The 22231-nt window shown below is 35.7% G+C and overlaps 1 protein-coding gene across 1 annotated transcript; it reads right to left on the reverse strand.

Annotated features, from left to right (window-relative positions):
* Positions 1-580: 580 nt before the first annotated feature.
* Positions 581-20338, reverse strand: LOC101168210 (renin). Its single transcript, XM_023956684.1, has 10 exons — positions 20301-20338; positions 6547-6634; positions 6274-6418; positions 5745-5868; positions 4321-4439; positions 4038-4234; positions 3514-3636; positions 3283-3424; positions 3093-3191; positions 581-1370 (listed from the first exon to the last, which is right to left on the reverse strand). The coding sequence occupies exons 1-10, from the start codon at positions 20305-20307 to the stop codon at positions 1209-1211; spliced, it is 1206 nt and encodes a 401-aa protein (XP_023812452.1). The 5' UTR covers positions 20308-20338; the 3' UTR covers positions 581-1208.
* Positions 20339-22231: the final 1893 nt, after the last annotated feature.

A 22231-nucleotide genomic window follows, 5' to 3' on the forward strand; every position in this document is an offset into this window, starting at 1 on the left:
AGCATCTGATGAATTTGGCCACTTTTGTTGTTTTATTGTTTTAGAGTGTCTTCTGTTTGCTTGATAAGCAGAAACAGCTGTAACAGCCGCTCTTGATTTAACCTGAAAAAACAAATCTTTTTTTTTCAAAAACAGCAGTTCTCTGATTATTTTTTTTGATGAGTTTCTGTTTGATTCAAAAGTTGTGAAAAACCGAGGAGCCACTGTCAGTACCAGGGAAAAGCTTCAGGATTTAAAACCAGTTGTGTCTTGGGCCTTTTGTCCCTCCCTGGGAACTCAGAGTTGTTATTATTCCAGAAATTTATAGCACATGAACCTGTGGTGCATCTCTGCATCCTCTCTGTTTCCTAATGTTGTTTTACCCTAATGTCAAAACACTTTGCGGCAAGTACAAAGGGAGGAATGAATCTACCCCGATGGAAAACTTTGCAAAGTCAAAGAAAGCATGAAAAAAAGAGGGAGGCACGATTTTTCTATGACGGTTATGACACAACTTATGAAATCTGTTGCTTCCACCCTCAGCGGGGAAGACAATCAGCAGACCTGGACAGCAACTAAAGTGAAAAATCAAAAGCAAAACTGAAATGAAACTCAATGGCTTTATTCTTTCGTATTACGTCATTACATAAATAGATTACAAATTCTATGTTGTTGTCATGCAAAGCAGATCCTAACCAAAAAAAGTATTTTCAAATTGAGGTGTAAAAATATAAAACATACTTGGCATATATTTTGGTGCAAAATAATAGGAAAGAAATGTTAAAGAAATAATATGCAGTCCTCTTTGTCACAATTGTTTATAAAAACCTGCTCATTTCAGCATTAGTTGCATGTGATTCTACATTTGGCTGGCTATGCAGTTATAGACAACCAACATTTTGTTTTCATGCTCAGCATATTTCCCATTGTCTATCCACATCAGTTAGGGGGTGGGAGGTGAGAAAGGGTTGAGGGGTTGTGTGTAGGCCTGGGGAGGGGGGTTCTATTTTAATTTTTGTGTTTGTTTTTACATTGTTTTGTTTTGCATTAACGTAAAGCACTTTGTGTTGTGTTTTTATAGGAAAAGTGCTATATAATGAAGTTTGATTTGACATAAATACTCAACAAAAGAGAAGAGTGAGCTGAGAACAGCAAGACATAATTCAGAAATAAAATCAAAAGTTGTAAAGTAGGATCACAGAAAAGCACTTGAAATTTTTCACTTCCTGTCAGACCGCTGCAGCAAATCCTATCCTGTTGTGCCGGCGATCAAACTCTGTGTAGTATCGGGCAATGAAATTGGCTCCAAGAATCCAGAGGGGCCCTGTGGGCGGGGGCACATCCAGACCCCTGAAAGTGACTGTGCAGACCTCCCCTTCAATCTGAGATTGCTGCAGCCACACAAAACAAATAGAACAAAACTTTGTAAATATTAACAAAAGTAATGCAGTCAAAATATGAAGTGCTTAAAGAAATACCTCAGCTCCAAATGTTGATAAAAATTAACAGTTTTGTAAGAAAAAGAAATATATTACTAGTTTTACGTCCCTGCAGAAATGTAAACCAAATATGTACAATTCTTCTAATTAAAAGAAAGATGTGGGACCCTGCCATGCAGTGGTTAGAATAGGAAGTGCAATAATTGTTTCTGTTGGGTTTGTCCGACTTCTAATCATACTTAATTTGCAAATACTGAAGCAAATCAAAATCAGCCTTTAAAGTCATTATTTTAAAATGTTTATGCTATGCAGACATCCCCAAAACAGTTTCTCTGAGTTTTTATATTTTTAGGTTTTTTAGGTTTTTCTGCAAACTTATAACAGTATAATATTTTGGTGTCAGACAGCACTGTTGCCACTTCTGTTAATGTTTAGCTTCTTGGGGGTGATGCAACCACAAGGGGGCACATCCAGAGGTTTTGCATGCAAATCCAGAAGATTGTGTGATGGGCACCTGATTCAAAACCAAGGTCAAACCAAAATACAAATAATTATTTTTACGCCATGGTTAATCACCACCAATGTTGTTCACCTAAGGGTGCCGGTAGAAATTGGACTGCTATTGGACAAAGACGGGGAGGAGGAAGGCGTGTTCATAAGCACAGAAAGAAAAAGAAAGGCAGGAGTGTCGGCCGACATAATGGAAAGATGGAGGTTGAATATACTGGGTGTTCAAGATACGAGATGGAAATGGAACATTTTAGACAGAGAGCAGGATGCTGAGGTTGGAGCTACTAGAAAAGAGGGTTAGAGGAAGACCCAAGAGGAGGTGAAGGAGGACAGGGTGATGGAGGTTGGTATGACCAAGGAGGATGCGAAGGACTGGTTAGGGGTGGATGATTTGTTGTGGCAACCCCTAAATGAAGCAGTCAGAAGGAAAAGAAGAAAAACCTCTTGTGTAGCGAAGCATTCATGGCCCAATTTAAACAATTTCATTGAGAAAATCATTCCCTATCAAAACTCTATTAAGCATTTCCTGCAGTTATCTGGAGATATTGCAGTGAAGAGTCACACAGAAGGTTTTATTGTGGTGAGATAAAACTGTTATCCTGTTTGGAGAAAATGAAAACCATGTGCCCTGAATTCATTTTTAAATTATTCACTCTTTAATTATCATGAAGAACAAAATCCAGAGTCTGCATCAGCATGAGGTTGTTTTAGTGCCCCTAACTCTATGTGTTGACAGGATGTGACTCGTTCTCAGTAGGGAAGAATTTGGAGCAAATGATTCTGTGCTTTTGAGCGTCATTATGCATTTTCAAGACAACAAAAATAAATCTGGGATGATTCATTATTGATCATAGTACCCACATCTGTGTCTTATGAGAAGAAACTTCAAAATTATTTTTTGTAAAATGGTTTATTTCTAAGATTATAAAATATTAATAAAGACATTAATAACTAATACGATGCAGACATGTCAAGATATTACCATGTCCTAGGCTTTGACAGTCATTAGTGGAACAATATTAGCAGAAATAAGCCTTGTTGATGACATTTTCTTTTGTCTGATCTGATAATGTTGAGAACATTTAATTTTAAAATACTTAAATATATTGGAAACTTTGTGGCAAATAAAAAAAACAAAAACAATCATTAGAGTCTCTTTCTTACCCATAAGATGTAATCCTCATGTGTAAGTGAGTACTGCTGGCCCCCCAGGTGGAAAGTAACACTGGGCAACAACTTCACTGTGTCACAGTTGACTTTGTACTGGTGAGAAGAAATGTGTGACAGATCGTGAAATGTAAAAAGAATGTGGTTTTTACGGGCAATTAAATTTCAAAGAACATGTAAGACTCACTCCACTTTCATCCAAATCTGCCCCGATGGTTTCCATCAGCACGGACACAGAAGAAGCCGGCCCTGTGATGTAGGAAGAACCTGTGTCGATCACAGCTGTGCAGCCCTCTGCACAAAACATTGTACGTGTCCCCACAGAAACCCTGAAACAACAAGTGAAGTGTAGCAACACACACAAAAAACACAGTCTCCCAATGAGACTAGATGTAAGATGGCTACACAAAGATCTTACCCTTTCATTAAAACCTCCCACTTTCCTGTGTCTTTTGTTTTGACATAATTGAAGCTCCCAGTGTAGTAGTTTGGGTCAGTTCCTCCAAGAACAAGCTCTCCACCAGGAGAATGTTTTGGATCCCTGGGGAGAATAAAACAATGACTCAAAGATGAATGATCACAGTCACTGTGTGCAGGTCAAAGACCCCGAAAGTTCATGACAGCTTCTACCTGTTACTGATACATTTACCAATAAAATAGACAGTCATTTCTAAAACTAAAATAAAAGGCATCCTTAACCCATAAAGGACTATTTTCCACTTACTTAAATGTAAAAACTAAAAAAAAAAAAAAAGTGTGTAAATGGTCCAACGATCCACACTAAAAAGAAAAAGTCTCTTATAATTTCTCAAATATAATTAACTAAAATTACAGTTTATAAATAAGAAAATGGATGCCAGAAATGTAACATGATTCTACTGCTAGTGTAGTTTTTCTGATTTGTCACAAAATGACAGTTGTCAGATGATTTATTAAGGTCACCTGCTGTAATAGACAGAAAACACTTCTTCTTTGAGGACATGCTGAGACATGATGCGGTCAAACACCGGAGTGATCCCATCAATGGCCACGTCAGGGTAACCCATCCCAAGAACTCCATCAAATTTGGCAAAGATGAAAGGCATGGCAGACAGAGAGGTGGCTTCTGCAAATACTTGCACCACAGGAATCCCACCAACCTGCCGGGATCAAACGAGGTAAAGATCAAATGTCTCACTCGGTGCACGGACTGTAAATCATTTTAATTTGATGGCTTTTAACTTACCACAACCACATCCTCACTAAGAAACCCCCTGACATTTCCAGAGGCATACTGGATGGAAAATCCTGTGCCATTCTCAACATAAGTGCGAGAATGGGATGCATCGTACCTGTTGTGAGTAACTGGAAGAAGAATTAATCAAAGCAATATCGATCTTGATTTTTGTGTTAAAGTCCATTAAATATTTCATTTTTAAATGTCTACCTTAGATCTCCCTTAAACCATCTTACATCCATCAATTCACTGAGCTTCTCTGTTTACGTTAAGTGTTTAGTGGGGGTCAGTATTTAAAGACGTAAGTGTTGCAAGACAGAACAAATGTCTGCTCCAGCAGCTATTAAAATGGGGAAAATCAATAAAAGGACTTTAAAGTTCCACTTTATTTGTACAACTTTCTAAATTTCACCCTCTAAATTTTTATAGCGTCAAGCTATAAAACATTACGTTTTACAAGACAGAACATATTCACAAGAAATAATGCTAAAATGTAATTGAAACAACAGCTAAGTGAGAGGTGATTACCGCTGATAAAATAAAGACAAAAAAAGCTAAATAAGTCACCATGAAACTAAACTAATAAGTCATGTTTTGGAATCCAAACCATACAAACTGATGGAAACATCTCAAATACATAAAAACCATATTAAAGACTATAATTTATAGAATTTATAGTAAAATTAAATTTTACAGGAGTTCAGTGAAATTTGAAAAAAGCAATACTCGTTAAAAAATAAATGAGTGTATTTTGTCATTGTAAAACTAAACAAGTTGCATTTAAATTTCACAGGAAACTTATTTTTATTGCTGTCAGAACTTCCAGAACAAGCAAGACATTTCATGGAGAAAGGTTTGATTAATAGGGCTCTAATAACAGTCTTTTAACCAAAACAATACAACAACCTTGGAACTTTAAGAATCAAGACAATAAATGAAATTCATATTTTTGATAATGTTATAGAAAACATTGAGGAAACTTTTTATTAACCCTTTTATACCTGCTGAAGCAAATATTCATCAAACTACTCCGGTTCCCAAATAACTTTACTGTAGCATCCGCGTGTAAGCAAAAATGTAATCACAGTTTGTTTATAGCTGGAAAGAAATTCAGGAATAAAGGGGTAATTTTTTTGATGGAGAAGAAAAAAACTTCATTTCCACCAAGTTCTTGATCAAAGTGCAGTTTATTCAAAACTCTAGAAACATAAAGTACCTTTTATCTGGCAAAATTGATAGAAATGGCAACGATAAATTGAGTTTATTTGCATGAAAATCCATTTAAAAAAAAAGATTATGATTTTTCTAATTCTAATCCCGAAATCCGGGAGTGGACTTTGAGCACTTTTAAAATGCAATGCCTTTGTGTGCATTCTTAAATATGCATGGTTCACATCAATATTAGGATTAAAGGCATGCATGTCAGCACTTACAACAGGCAGTGGAAAAGGGTGAGCAGCTTTGGGAGGGCACCCACAGGTTAGCTGAACCAGTGTCAAACACCACATTGAACATCTGGGCTGGAGAGCCAATGCTGATTTCTCCAAAGTACTGAGTCTGTTAGGAACAAAAAAGCATTATTTTTGTCACTACGTGTTAAAAAAAAAAGAATCCCATGTGCAATTATTTCAAAATGCGGTTTGAAGGTATGGAACTTGACATTAAAAGAATGACAGAGAGACTGATTACATTTAAAGGCAAATGCATGGAGTTTTTTTACTCAAGCTGACATTTCAACACCAGGGTGAAGGGTCTTGAATTTGTGAGGCCCTTTAACCCACTAGATGAAAGTCTCTTTCTTTTTTTTTTTTAAAAGCAAGTCCAGGTGCCTTTAATTTACCACATCTTGGTTTCCAAACACCTGTGGAACTTTCACACAAAATAACAAAGATATTTCTATTGAGTTTCAGAAATGTTCCTGATAAAAAGGCCAACAATAAAAAAAAAAGAAAACCATCTCACATCCAAATAGTTGGTTAGAGGAGTAGGAGCAGTCCCATTGTTGTCAGCTGGTTTCATCTGAGCCAACTCGGTTAACACATGCTCTACAGACACTCCCATCTCCTGCAGAGTCTCTCTGATGCTTGGCATCTTCTTCAGTGCAATTCTGGAAAAAAATATGGAAAAAAAACACTGCCTTTAACACCATCTAGTTGAGGTTTTTGCCTATTTTTCTGCCACATATTTTCTCTTGCTTAAAAACGTGTTTTACATTTAGAAGGATTAGTTTGTTACCTTCTTAAAGCGTTGCTTGTAGATGCTGTCAGTGACACAGCAACCAAAGTTGTCCAGTAATTCACCAGTAGGGTCATGATGGCTTTTTCTACAACAGACCAAGCCAGTGATGTCCACTGTATTTGTTAGTTTTTTGTTTTTTTCTTGAATCCTAGTTTTTGAAAGCTTCTCCTCTCAGCGTGGTCTCTTGTGTCTTCGTTTGGTTTTATACCCTGAACCCCCCCCCCCAAAAAAAAGCCTAACTTATAGGCCACTGGTTGTGGATCTTTCTTAGATGGGACTACTTGAAAGCAGTGAAGGTCCCCTCCCCCAGCATCTATCCTCTGGATCAGTCACATAACCTCTAATGTGATAAACAGGTCCCAGAAGGAGATCTGACCTCTGACCTGTTGAAAAACATACTGGCCCTGAAGCTTCAGCGCAGAGCTTCACACACTGCTGACGTTAGTAAGCTGGACACTCTCTCCTTAGAGTTATCAGAAGCTTCAGAGGAAATGAAAGACGGAGTGAGCTGTCGGGGCAGAATAGCTCGATGCTGTTTCCAGAACTTCAACACAGGTAACAGTATAATTTTTATAGGTAATTATGTTAGACACCTGATAATGAAGAACACTGAGCATCTTCACCCTCAAACACTGAAAAAAAACTATTAAAGCCTTCCTTGCCTGGAACAATAAATAACAACCCTCTTTGACTTTGCTTTAATGACAGAGCTAGACTTTTACTTTGTAACGATTTAACCTTTGAGGCTCAATAAATGGTGAACAAAACACAAAAATAAAAAAAAACATGAAACAAAAATTAAAAACAGGTGGATCGTTCATCAAAGGCATCATGGGATGGAAGACACAAACCCCAGACAAAGTTAAGCAGTGTTTAACCGGTAAGTTTAGTCACTCAACAGGTGACGGGGTCATGTTGGGTGATCGTGGTGGACCCCAGTACAGGAAACATAACTAAAATGTGACAAAACCAAAACTTGAGAAGGCTAAATCACTACTGCAGGAGGCAAACAGTGACAAAAGGACTTGACAGTTAGACCAAAGAGCCATAAAAACTGAGAATGATTAAGTAAGAAGAAGCAGGTGAGATAACTTAAAATAATGATAACCATAAACTCAGAAATACTTGAGGTTAGAAATCCGTTGAGGTGTCCTTGACATCAACAAAAGGGAGGATTACCTTTCGTTTGACATGAGCTTTACTACCAATTTATAACTTTGAACCTGTTTCTGCTTTTAGTTTATCAAAGCATGTTGCAGCATCATTAGATAAAAATGATGACCATGTTTGAAACAAAATACTGCAGGACATCTAAAACATATTGAACTCTGTTCACCTTCAGCTGAAGTCATCTCTTTCTAATACAATAAACACCATTTCCAGAACTGATTTTTTTTATAGTGAAATGATTCAACACTAGGGGTTCTATTAGATATTATTGATGAAATCAACATCAAACAAAGTAATACAGACAACACGACTATAAAACTGAAAAAATATCAAAGCTGTGAAGGATTAAAACAAAGTGAATACTCAGGTCAATCTGACACAACACAATGTTTTTAACAAGTTTCCACAGATGTGCTCAGTCTGTGGTTCTGTACGGTCAAATAAAATACACTCAGAGTTTCCATATGTCAGTGATAAATGACTAAAAGGTGAGTCCTCATCATTTTGCATGCAACTGTCTTTAGTTCTTGCACCCCCAACTCCAAAGGTTAAACCCCAACTGTAAGACAAAAAAACAAAACCAAAATAAAACAGTAAGTGATAGAGACAGGGTGCAGAAAATTTGAAAATCATTGTGTTAATGGCTAGACCAAGCACTCACTGTCTGATTTTGAATTTGAAGTAAAACCTGAATTTCCTCAAATGACCCTCGGAGGCTGATTTCAAAAGGAAGCAGAAGAGTTGCAGAGGTAGATGGGAAATTTCTGATCAGAAGGTTGCAGGTTGCCTGCCCATATCATGAGTGTCAAGACACTCTGCCCCACGCTGCTCTTTATATTGGTTGGAGCCTTTGCATGCCAGCAACACTACCATCAAAGAGTGTGAATAGAGACTGTAAATTGCCTTGGACCTTAATCAAAGTAGAAAAGAGCCGTACAAGTTTACGTCATTTCCTGTCTGCAGTGTTAAATCCCAAATTTCCCATAATAAATTAATTTACAGTTTAGTTTCAATGTGGATTGCTTTTTATTCTGTTGAACAAAACTGCAAGTATTTTGATTTTATATAGCATATATAGCAAAATAATTTATGGCATAATTGAAATATATGGTGTCATCAGGATACATTGAGAATTTGCAGAAAACATTTGCTCTGCCTTTTCCCAGAATTTGAAAATCATGGCTGCTGAACATGTATTTAACCTTTAGTGAAGAAGAAAAAGTTGAACAACAGCTTGCATTTTAAAAAGCTGCCCTCACTGTGTATTTTATTTCTTTATAAGTTTCTTCATTTCATACATTTTTGTGGTTAGTTTGATTAAGAATACAACCATGTTTATAGGCATGAAAGAAGAGCCCTGCATTGAAAGGAGGAACACTGTGTACCCTCAGCATAATAAAAGGCTTACCTAACAAAGAACCCCTGCCTAACGTATGAAACACAACTACTTTGTACAATCATTTTAGAGCCAGCGTTTTAATGTATGATTATTTAACCTTTGGGATTCAAGGAAGTAAAATCGTAAAAAAATCAAGAGGAGTAAAAAAAAAAACAGTTAATAAAAACAACAATATACAGGTAAAAACCTGCTTTTATTTTTTAACAAGGTACCAAAACATAAAATATAAAAAAATGGCATTATCAACCTGAGAGGGTAAGATCTTAACCCTGCAAGGCAGAGTTTTAAATTTCTAACAATTTTAACCCTTGTGCTATCTTAGATGACCCCACCCTTGCATTGACGTGTTCTCCCTACCATGACAAAGGTGGATAAAGGTGGAAAGATTTCATGTAATCCATGGGCACCAGTGAAGATCACGAATCATTGAAGAAAAAAGGTTCAGAGCACTGTCTTGTGGGTCTAGATGACCCAACTCCCAATGTTAAACTGCCTAGGATAGCACAAGGGTTAACATCGTTTTTGTATGGTTTAGGAAAAATAGAAAGATGGTTCTACTTTATTTATGCATAAGTACCTTACCTCTTTTGACAAGCCTACAAAGAGAATTTCAGTAGTACTGGTATAATGATGGGAATGAATTTCATGAGTAAAATCTTTCTAACCCCATGAAATGGATAATGAAGTTCACATGTGCAAGAAGAACACAGATGTGTCACAGTCTGCAATGATGTGTCATCATATGGCACATATGGCAACGCCACACTTTCCCTTTTCTCAAGTCATTGTTTAAGTCCACGTGATTTCTCTTTTCCAAGTAGAAAATGAGAAACTATAGCCCTTTCAGTTTATGTTGTAGTCTATGATCCATCTTAATTATAACCTAAACTATATTTAGGTGTTAAATCACTTTTCATTAATTTTTTTAATTAATCTTGTCACTTTTGGTGAAATGGAAACATCTATCCAGAAAGTTACATCTATCCTTTTGTATTTTATTCTTTAACACATGAAGAAAATGCTTATTATTTGAAACAAATTATTACATAACACAAACCTTCATCCTCTAAAGTGTAGAGTCTAGTTTATTGGATTGACAGACTAAACTTTTAGCTTCAGAGTTTTCACAAGTTTTTGCTTTGTGAAAAATAGATTTTTTTTCTATTTTGTTTAAAATTAATTTAAAATGACACCTCCTCCTCTTGGAAACAGGGTGTGAGCAATCAATTAAAAGTACTGTTATTAAAGAAAAAAAACAAAAGTTTCTTAGTAATTGTATAGTAATGTAGTTTTAAAACACGTTTGCCTTGAAAAGAAAGATAACACCTGCCAAATGTGCCATAAAATTATGTACAAACAAGTTGAGATGCACATCACAGAAATTTGACTCTTCCTGACCAGCCATGATTATTTCGTTTTTTTCAATTTCTTTCCCACACTGGTCAGAAACTCCTGCGTCACTCCTTTATGGCCTCCCACCTCTCCTCTTAGCCTAATGTGCTGATGGGCATGGGAAAACCCTAGAAAAAAAACTAGCTTAAGATAATTTAAGTTCATATGTCAGAAAGTTTTCTTTCGTTGCTCAAAAACTCCTGGAAGTTTCTTGATTAATGTATTATTCCATTAATTTAATTCAGGGGTCACGTCGCATGCTATACTAGCTGTCCTTGGATGAAGGCAGGGTAGATCCTGGACAGGTCATACAGTCTATTTAAGGACACTAAAGGTCAATTTAGAATCTTCCGTTATATTTGACATGTTCTTTGACTGTGGTAGCAGATAGACTAGGATAAAACCCCTGCAAGCTTCAAAGGCTCCGGTTAGAACTCAAAACATGCAATTAGACAATGATTCTCGGCATCTCATCATTGCACAAAAAGAAAAAAGCGAAAAGAAAAATAATTCAGGAAAACATGTGGTAAAAAACCAATTGAAGCCTCAACAGGAGGTGCACATAACAAACACTCGAATGAAACCAACACTACAACATGCAGTTAGCACTTTTTAGGATAAAGAGCTGTGGTTCATTATAGGAAATACTTATTTTATTCATGTGAATGAGCCACAAAAAATAGAAGCAGTCAAACATCAAACTCTGAACTGATAGATGGCATTTGAAAAACAAAATATCTGCAAAACTTTGGCAGTTTTCTTTGGAGTTAAATGATCTAATTAAGTTATCCAATGCAGCACACAGAAACCAACGAAGTCAATGGAGTTCAGTTAATTTTCTGTACAGTTATGTTGTAAAACGAACTTCAATAAGGCTGTGATCCCATCTGGAGTCAATATGTATGAAAATGTGTAGCCCAGTCATAGCAACAGGGGGTAAAAAATTTTGAAGTTGCAAATAAAAGAGGCGGTAAAGCTGATTTCATGCACAGCAGCATATCCATTTCAAAGAGACGTCATATTGCTTGAATTTTGTTTATCCAGGATGCCAAATACTTCTCAATTGGTGTTTGAATTTCAGCAATTTTTTTTTTGCCCGAGAGCTTGAGGTCTGAGAAATGTCATAATTCCTCTGCCAGCAGAGGGCAGTATGAGACCTAATGACATATCTGAACAACCTAATTGAAGTGATATTTAGCTTTTCTTTTTTTTGTCCCTAAATGGTTACAGCAGTTGTATCTGGGGGAAAAATCCTGTAAGTGGAAGAGTAAACAGTTTACAAGTTTTAAAAAAAGCACAATGACTTAGTGACAGGAAATAACAAACCTGCAGTTGAACTCACTAAATGTGGAAAACTAAATCAAACAAAGATTTCTAGAGCAAAAAAAAACTAAACAAAAGTAAAACAAGGCAATGAACATAGAGCCACTGACTATTACAAAATAAAAGTGAAAGCATGCGTTGGCCAGCCAAATTACCCTTTGCCTCTAAACAAAAGAAGACTTCCACCTAAAGGTAATGGAGAAAAGTAGTTCATGCAGTATTTGCAACATGATCAAAAGAACTGATCTATAATTCACATTAAATATGAACAGAATAAGAAAATCCTGGCTATGCATTTGATAGCTGATCAAATATTTTAAATCAAGGGAGTCATAAGAAAATTTATAAAATAAGAGCAAAAACAGATGGGTAAAAGGGTTTACAGCAAACTAATAAATAGATGTTCTACTTTTCAAATGTTTTTTTGTGTGTAATGTATAATTTCCTGTGTTATTTTTTCCTTTTACAAGTCAAGTACATAAGAAATGCAAGCTCTTTGGTTTTGCAAAACATTCCTTCCAAAACAAATCTGATACAAACATGTTTTTTGCAGGTTAAAATGCGAAAAATCCTCAATCATCAAGGGTTAACTTCATTGTTTACTTTGTTTAATTTGCTTTTCAGTCTTCAAGTCTGTGTTAAGATAATCAGTCTAATAAACAGGACCAACTTCTATAGTTTATTATTTTATTTGTTCAAGTCTTGTATTTTCACACTTTAAGTCATTACCTGGACTTTCCTCTTTGTTTTAGTCTTTCTAAACCACTTGTACTCGTGTTTTAAGTGTATGGAAGTTTTTCTGTTCCATTTAAGTGCTAGAAATTCAGTTCATTTCTTTATTTTGTATTTTGAGGACAACTTACTTTATTTAATTAATTAAAAAAGACAGGATTTTTTCAAGAGTAACATTCACTAGTTATGCGTTAAAAATATTGACAAAAAAATGCAAAAATACATTAAAATGCACAACAAAAAGAAAGTATTACATCTACACAAGTAAAATACAAGAATAAAATAAAAATCCGGTCTGTGTGACTTCTGGCTTCCCAATATTTGAGTTTACTGGTAGAAAAAGGGGTGATGTGTTCAGCACATTGTTTTAAAGATGCAAATTAAAGCTTTGGCAGCAGTGATGCCTAACTGATTTCATGCATGACAGATAGAAAGCTTCAAAAAGCCAACTGCCCTGCACTTCAAAGTCTGCACAGCAGGTAGTGGTACTTAGAAATCTTTGCAAGGGTAATCAATACTACAGCATTCTTAGAGAGTGTTACTTTTGTTGAATTTCTTCCAACTGCTTCAACAGCCAAAAAAAGTATTAATAATAATTTAAAAAAACATTTATTCCTCCTCCTCTTCATTTTTTTTATCTGTATTGGCCCTGTCAGTAAAAAAAAGGGTGAAAGGGATTCTCAATGCAGAAATTGCATTATTTTTCTTTGACTCATAGATCTGTACACAATCTTCTAAAACAACAATAAAAAAATTGAATGTACAGAAATAATAATTTTTTTGTTCTTTTTCTTCATAAAAAAAGTTTAGAATTTTTATTTTTTTTAATCACAAACTCTAAAATTTTAACATTTTCTTCACATTCCTTTTCCTGAAATTCGACTGAAAACCTGTTATGGAGCATCAGTACTGCCTCAATGATCAGAAAATCAAAAACAGCAAACTCCAAAAACTGAAGCATGTTTAATTGTCAAACAAATTCCACAGCTGCATCATTTAGAGCATGCCATCCTATTGTCCAACTGCATGAAACATAAACTAAGTTAAGTGGCACTTTCTGCAGTGGGTGATGACAACCTGAACAACACATCTTCTCTATTTGCATAATTTAAAAAAAATACTTTAAGTTACCAAAAAATGTCTTAAAATGCTAATCAGCTTCATTCCACAATCAAATCGCCATTTAATCTTATTTTTATCTGTAGTGGTCCTTTATTTTGTAATTCCACTTTTATCCTTTGTCTGTTCTAAAGGAACATCTGAATTATTTGTTGTTTCTTTAGAAGAAAAAAATAAGTAAATGTGTAAGAAAGCAAAACTGGCACCAAGAAAAATCCTCCTTAAAGTTAGACTTAAATGCAAAAACTGAGGAATTAATGTTAAGTGATAAACAACATTTTCTTCTACTTCTGTGTTGCAGCAATCCTTTTTTTTTAACCGATGTAGGTATGACAAAAGTGTGTGTTAAAGAATAAACTGTTGACAAAGAAATTCCAGACTGATGCCTGTTTTTTTCTTGTTCAATATAATTAATTTAGAAGTAATCATTTCACATTTAAATAACAGCAATAAAAACCTTTACTATAAAAGAAAATTGTCATAACAGTTGGTCAAAATAAAATTATGCTATTATTTTTTTTTAATAAAAACATGACAAAGAATGAATTCAATTGAGTTAAATTCATGAGTAAAAGGTTGTTAAATTAAAAATTAAAATTAAAATGTTTTCGTAGGATAGGTAATTTCTGACCAGTAGGACAAGGGAAGTTAACATAGATTGGCCAAGCAACTTGGCAAGCATTGAGTCTGAGAGGAAAAGCCCCATTTATGTGCAGGGATGTGCTCCATCACATCCTTGCATGGACTGTGTCCACAGGACATCCTCTCAAGAATAAAAAAGGCACATCCTTCTCTAATTACTGAGTTTTGTGACTTCCTGGACTACATGTGTCAACACCAGCCACACACCCTCTGTGCATTGCTCCCTCTAACAGACCGACTCACCACCAAGGCAGAAGAGGAATCCCCTCAAGACACATTGTTCTCATTTTTCTTATCTACAACATGGTTTTGTAGTACTTTGAAGTAGTTTAAAAGAAAAAACATCAGGTCTCTGAGGTGAAGCAGACAGGATCCTGTGAGTCAGCTTGGAACAGTAGACAATATAAACGTTAGGGGAGGAAGAAAAGAAAATCAGATCACTGTAAATGTTGTCAAACAACACTAATTTATGGTCATATTGTAGAACAATAACTTAGTTTCACTTTGTTGGCTTTGGCCACTTTGATGGGCTTTTTTGTGCAATAATTAGAAAGATAACAAAAAAAAAAAAGTCTACAGTCCAGTTTGATAAAGTCGTGCTATAAATGTCGTATGTGTAATGTGGTCTCATGTTTATGAGATTGAATGGCTAGAATTGATGTGAAGCCAAAAAAGGAGTTAAAGTCAAGGTGGTCAAGGTGGTCTAATTGTAAGTATTTGGCAGTCCGGTCCAGTTTTAGAACCAAGAAAAACCATCTTGATGTTCATTGCAGATTTAATAAGTGAAAGGTTGGAAGTTTTGTTGGTAAACTGTTGTTGCCACGCTAGATAGAAACCAATATTTTCTTATTTATAACTTATGGCATTTTTCTATGCAACTACAGATGCATGTTATTTGTACAGGCGCCAAACCCAGTATTTAGATAAACTGGAAGATTCAAGAAGAGATTCTAAAGATAAAAGAATTGAGTTGCAACTTTCTTTGATTCTGAAACTGTAGACTAAAAGGTTGTCTTTTAAATACTTTTGGTCTTAGTTTATTCCCTGGATGAACTGAAGTGAACTTTCATGAACAAAAATAAAGTTATTGCATACCCCTTGATGGAATCTGAGATACAGCTGTGTAAGGTTGCCAAACAGCTGTGGCCAATATGTAAAATACAAACAACGTCTTTAATAAAATGTTTTTCTATGTTGCAGTAGTTGGACATGGGATTTTGTTTGCATCATGTATGTTTAAACTTATTGCGTTAATGAGTCAGAATGTGCAGACCAGAATACTTACTAATATTCTGAGGCTGACATAACTTCAAAAAAAAAAAAAAATTAAATCCACTGTGATTCTACCTTTTTTTTACCTTAAGAATTTGTAAAAAAAAAAACAAAAAAAACAAATGGATTTTGATTTTACTTTTATCATTTTTAATCATACCCTCTGAATACCATTGAGATGTAGTCCTCTCACTGATCTTTGACCTTCCAAAGAGCCTTCAGAACTTCATAGGAAGAACATTGCAAATATATAATAGATGTGTTTTATTTCAACACTTCAGTACATTTTCTTGACTTCCAAAGACCCCTGATCTCGGTTTGATTGATTATCTGTGGTGTAAAGAAATCCAAGCTCACTTCACGAAAGTAGAACTTGCAGAATCTGAAGGATCAGCTGAGTGTTTTGGCAGCTGACAAACCACAACAAAATCTTATGATAATTCATTTCTTCAAAAGGTGTTTAAAAATCTATCTTGTTTCAAATCATAGACAGAAAAAAGTCACATGCTGCACTGAATACATGGCTGTAGTAGATTTCAGTGACCCTGGTGTAATTTTGTCTACTTAAATTGTAAGATTTTTCAGAGTGGAAGTTAAAAAGATTCTTCACTTATGTCATTAATTAAAAGAAATATGTTTAAAAGTCCTTTTCCCTTTTTAATCACTAAGGATAATAAAGGTTTGATGCTTCATGTTTCTCCACTGAATAATTCAATGTTGTTCCCTGCCTGCTATTGCTACGTACTGCAAGGTTGAAATGCAATGAAGGGGAAGGCTCAATGCATTGGGACAGGCCTTGTTTTCTACGCCTGCAGCAGAGCGTGTGTTTGTCTCTTATGTAAGGGAAGAGGTTGGATGGCTAGAGTACAGCATCCATTATTGTCTCTGTCATCTTTGAGTTTCCATTTTCTTTATTGAAGTTTAATAACATTTTGAATTTAATGATCATATTTTATGGAGGTGTTAATAGTTATTTCTCTCTTGTTTTTTGCATCAACTCCCTTCCCTAAGGAGAATCAAAATGTTAAAAACAACACAAATTAAAGGGTTATCTGAGACATCTGGAGTATACTTATTTAACTTGTACTGAATGAATACATCCTCTAGCCATCTGATGTTTCTCTGTGCTTCACCGCAGTTTTCTTGTCTTGTTAAATCCCAAAGAGATAAAGTTGAGTTTTTCTATTTGCTTGATTTGTTTCTTTTCGTTAGTCATACCGGATATGGCTTGACACAGATGAAGAGCATTTTACGTACTTTACAAAGTAAGGACACACATGCATTTTTTTTAGATTTACATAAATAAATCTTGCTAAAGTAGATAAACCAACTGCTCAACCGAGCTGCACTAATCTGCATCACATGCACAAAGAAGCACCTGGCTTCCCTCCTGACACATTCATGGACTCTACAGAAACATCAGCAGCTTTGACTGATGCTCATACTGTAGCTGATTCGTGTGACTGACAGATAAACCTTAACTTGTGTTAAGTTTGGACCACTGAGTCAAAACAAGAACCTGTTCAAAAGTGGTGGAGAATGATAGCTCAAAGATCCTCTAGACTTTAGACTCCAGCAAAAAAATATTGTGAGCTTAGTAGTCAGATGCTGTGGAGGTTTGTTGACTTGTAAAGAAGCCAGAGGTGGGAGATGCAGCAATCACCACTGACACCAATGAAGAATGATAGAAATCTTGAAAATCACTTTGAGCTAAATGAAAGGACGATAACTAAAGTAAAAAACAAAACAAAAAAAACAACATTTGTGGCCGTGCACTGTTCAAGTCAGAGCGTTATAACCTACAAAATGCAAACAAGCAGATTCCAGAAACAAGACCTGACACATCATGAAGACTCCAACGAACTGCTTTTCATGACAAATAATATTTATGTTAGATCATCCAAAAGACTAAGGCCTAACTTGAGCTGGTAGATTTCCCCTATTGTGGTTTTGGAATTGGTTTATTTCAAGCAATCAAAACAAAACAAAAAAATGCTAAAGCAGACAAAAATAAAGAGATATACGTCTTTACGTAGATATCTCAAACTGGTTGATTAATTGTGACTTGATTGGAAAATGAAAAAGTTAAAAGTAAAAGAGATGAATGTCCATACACAAGTAAATGATGCCATCATAATTACTCTCATTCATAAGTATACATATTTGCACTGATGCATACACATGACACACATTGAAATCTTTATATGTGAAGTTGTCAAAAAAAAAAGAAAAAAAAGAGTTTAATTCAAAACTTGAGAAGGAGTGGGAGAAAGTGAACTTCCATGATAAAAAAATAAAAATTTTTGCCAAGATCTAAAAACCTGTGTTGTTTTCTTGGACATTTTTGCAGAGCGGCAGTAGATAATTTGAAATTGGTCTTGAACAAATGCGCGGAACAAGTCCACCCAAACTTCCCAACAATGATCTGTTTCCACTCTCTCCCACTTGCTTGCAGCCCCTCACACCCCCAACCTAACATGCGTTTTGAGCCACATGCCAGCTCAGAGGAGGAAAAGAGAAATACGTGGATAATTGTCTGCAGGTAGGTGCATCAGAATGGAGCGGAGCAGAGAGCTTGTAGCTTGCTGTTGTAGCTTCTACCTTACACCTACAAGCTTTTTCCAACATAATATTTTGTTAAATCTATTATTAATGTCTTTCTGACTAGGTTTCAGAAGTCTGTACTCACACAGGCATGCTGATTGTGCTCGTACTTTTCTAATTAGCAGTTTCCCAAAACAGTGTCCCTGTTGCTCCTTGCTTTGCTTTTTTTGTTTTGTTGTGTTGTTTATTTGTTTGCAGGTTGTTGTTGTTCACCTTTTAGCATATCCCTTCAGGGGTCGCCACAGGGAATCAGATTTCACTGAGTCGCACTGATAGTTTGGCAGAATTTTTTTACGCGGTTGCCCAGGCCCTCTAGATATTCACAGAATATACGAAAGATTAGGAAAAGAAGAGAGACATGAGAATAAAGAACTACCAAACTCATGAAGAGTGTTTGACAAAGTACAAAAAGTCTTTCAAATTTGACAATTATTTGAGTTTTGCCATCAAAAAAAAAGTGTCCTTGCTGTAACTAAATATCAATGCAAGCATTTCTGCTAAGATGCTGGTGTTAGAAAATGTTGGAAACTTCCTGTCAGCTAAACATTATTTGATTTTGTAAAGAGATTGGAACAATTTAGCTTCAGATGAAAATGTGTGCATCTTTAGAATAACACTGGAGCACCACTTCCAAATATATAAAAAAATATATAAAAAATATTATGTAAAACTAAATGTGAATAACCTCGACAAACCTAAAACAGCAGACTATTAAATCAGCAAACAGAAAATAATACCGTCTGTCTAAAGGTAAGGCTTTCTGACACAAAAAGATAACTATAAATTTAAAGGTGTGAAACATCTATCTTTTGTTTCCTTGTATCAAAGAAAGAAAATAACCATTTGGGAACTTTCCACACTTTTAAGCAATATGTCTAAGAATGTTAAATATTGAGATTGAGACACACAAAAACCTGAATTATTTTTTTCTGAAATGTTCAGATAAGGTTGCTTTTTCTTTATTTAATCTTTCAATGGCGCAGTTTAACTGTAAACAATCTGTGTAACTGAACAAGCGTGTTGAAAGAAGTAATGAATAACATATGTAACAAAGGAGTGTGTTCAACAGCATGACCATAAGAGTTGAATACAACTTCTCAAACAATCATGGTTGGTTTCTTTGTGATCATCCCTGAAAGTTTTTTGCAGTTTTTCTCTATCCTCTCCAACAAACAACTTTTACTTGCTGGTTAATATATTACTGTTGTGTACTGACTGCGGCCTGATGACATCAATCCATCTCTGTCACGGCCTTAAGAAAGACTGACGAAAAATAAAAGGCTTTAAATTAGTATTTCACATGTCACTGGTGTGTGGTTGCCTTTGCTTATAATTCCAACACTTAACTGCTCAGAGAGGTTTTGTTCATATTCCAATCTACCAATTTTGTGATTTTGCAAATATTGGGAGAACTAAAGTCCAAGTAGAGGTAAAGAAAGGCCATGATTTTCTTTGAAATCATGGCGGTGGAGGTCATCAATGAAAAGGTTCTCTTTGAAATTATGGCCCTGGTCTCTTTATTCTAATATTAGGATAATCTGAGAATTTCACTATTTGTCTTAAGTTTAAAGTTGCAAGACTGCACCTATCTTCACAGCTAGCTATAAGTAGGGGACTTTGATTTTAAAAATTCAACTCTGTCTGCAGTAGTCAGATGGAGCACATCCATAAAAAACATAAAAACCCTAAATGCCACAAGATCAGCACATTTTTAAAAGATTCTTTCTAGAAGGAAAAAGATGTTATTGTGAGGGACCGATGATTACAACAGGACTTTGCAAACTATGATTTGCTTATAATAAAAACATCCAAATATGACAAATGTATAAATTCAGCCATAAATCTGGATAAACCCACACCAATGAAAAAAAGTTTTACTTTACCCACTAAAACAACCAACAAGAAGGTACAATGGGAGATCCAACCACTTGAGAAACATAGAAGAACCTCAATATATTGAACAAATGCAGACAAGACTAAACATTATACTTGGTCCTTCAGACTAAAAAAAAAAAAAAAAGTAATTGCAACAAAAGCAAGCCAACTGAAACAATTTAAAGTAAACAATAACATTTTCAACTGACGACTTTGTTCTCACCTTCCATAAAGGTTGAGTATTGCTGATCCTAGTAGCCCCTTGGTTGACTTGTACATACAAACCCCCTGAGGCTTGGAGTTCCTCTGTGCACTGGTGGTTCCACAGAACTTTTAAGTATCAAAACTGTTGATTTCCTTTTTGATATAAATGATAGTCAGATAAATGTTTCGGAGTAAGAAAGCAAGATTATTTCTGGGTGTACATCACGAGTGAAGACCAAGGGTCACATTCCTCCTTGTTTTCTAACATACCCTCTCTGGCATGTTTTAATTGGCTAGACACACCTGATCCAGATATTCAGCCATAAGTAGGGCAGTGATGAACTCTGCAGACACACCGGCCCTCGAGGCCCGAAGTTACCCACACCATAGCGGAAAGATGTCCAACAGATAAATAGCATATGTAGAATAAATTGAGGAAGGCTGGATGGGTCACTAATGATTGTAAGTGTCTGCCATGTTTTTATCAAAGAAATGAATGACCTTTCATTTATTCACCTTCTACACTCATTTATTTCTGTTCAAAATCAGCAGTGTGGTAGCCTTCCCACCTTGCTGGACCACACAGAAACAGACAACACGCAAAGTCCACACGAAAAAAAAACAAAAAACAGCCAGGATTTGAAACTGGGCCTTTCCATGCAGCTCAATTTGCCAATTAAGGTTGCAAAGCAAATTGCATCATAGGACCTGAAGCATGCTCACTTGCAGAGTTTTCAGATGGCCACTTGTTTTGTGAGGGTCTGTTTTGTGGCAGCGGCCTACATTCCAACATCTAAAGCACTTGAGTGCCTTGCATTTGTGTTGTGTTCTTTGGCCTGCAGCAGTTAGTTTTGCCCACTGAGAGGGTCATGTGAAAGGCTGAGCAGAGCCCACTTTACAGCAAAGCTTACCTACTATGTGTGCACCGTCAACACATCAAAACACAACAATTAGGCCAAAGGTTATTGTAAAGCAACCAAACATAAGGATCAATGATCATATTCAGATTTTTGAGTTAAAAAAACAAACATTTTGGGACAAATGGAGCATGCAGAAGACATGATAGCTGATTCAGTTGGAAAATGCTGGAATGGAAAGCTGCCTGTCATGTGCGGCTATCCAGGCCACTGGCTTCAGTGAAAGAGGGCCAGCCACTATACTGTACAGACCGGAAATACAGACGGCCTGCTTTCCTTTGCTGTGGCATGTGCCTCTCACCTGACCTCTCCTTGTTCTGCCCAAACTGCTGAAAACCTGGGCTCTTAAATAATTGCTCACTTTGTCAGCCACTGACACGAACTTCCTTTCTCTTGTTAAACTCTGATGTGGAAACTTTTATCTTGGAAAAATATGTTGGGAATTAAAGGGAAAAAAGGCAAAAGGCTAAGTGAGAAACATGGTTTTCTGCAATGCTGTGATGATGATGGGACACTGTTAAGTGAGGGTCAATTTGATCTTTCTCTTAAATCTTAACAATCAAAACAATATTTATTTTAACTTTTTATCCATTTCTGGAGGGAGGTTCATCATAAAGCAGTAGTTCTAAGTATGGTGCTGCAAAATCTCATAATAAAGTTACATAAGTAGATGCAATTGACAGCTGTTGACAGCAGTCAAGATGGTATTATGTAGCAAAGTTAAAATTTGAAACAAAAAGAACTTTGTTTAGAAAAGCAGCTTTCACATGGAAGATCTTTCCAGGAAGATGACAGGGGATGGAAGGTCTTCTTTTATCGAGAAATACTCATACACTCATCTATTTTGTCATTTTTTTTCTTTTCTAAGTAAAATAAGAAACTCTTTATATCTCCAAATCAGGTGGCTTTTTACAAGATGGCCAAAAAAGTTGCTAAAAATGTCAGAAAATGTCTGATTTACCGATGTAAACACATCAGTTATGAGCAACTTTTCTTTCTCTGGATCTATATTGATTTAAGTTTCAAACCAAAT

This window comes from Oryzias latipes, chromosome 7 (genome assembly GCF_002234675.1).
Source record: "Oryzias latipes chromosome 7, ASM223467v1".
Lineage (NCBI taxonomy): Eukaryota > Metazoa > Chordata > Actinopteri > Beloniformes > Adrianichthyidae > Oryzias > Oryzias latipes.

Excerpts from the sequence above, each read along its gene's own strand:
- LOC101168210 (XM_023956684.1), bottom strand. Across the intron at positions 5,869-6,273 it reads CTCTAACCAACTATTTGGAT|ACTCAGTACTTTGGAGAAAT; the intron begins GTGAGATGGTTT and ends TGTTCCTAACAG. Across the intron at positions 1,371-3,092 it reads ATGAGGATTACATCTTATGG|CAATCTCAGATTGAAGGGGA; the intron begins GTAAGAAAGAGA and ends GTGTGGCTGCAG.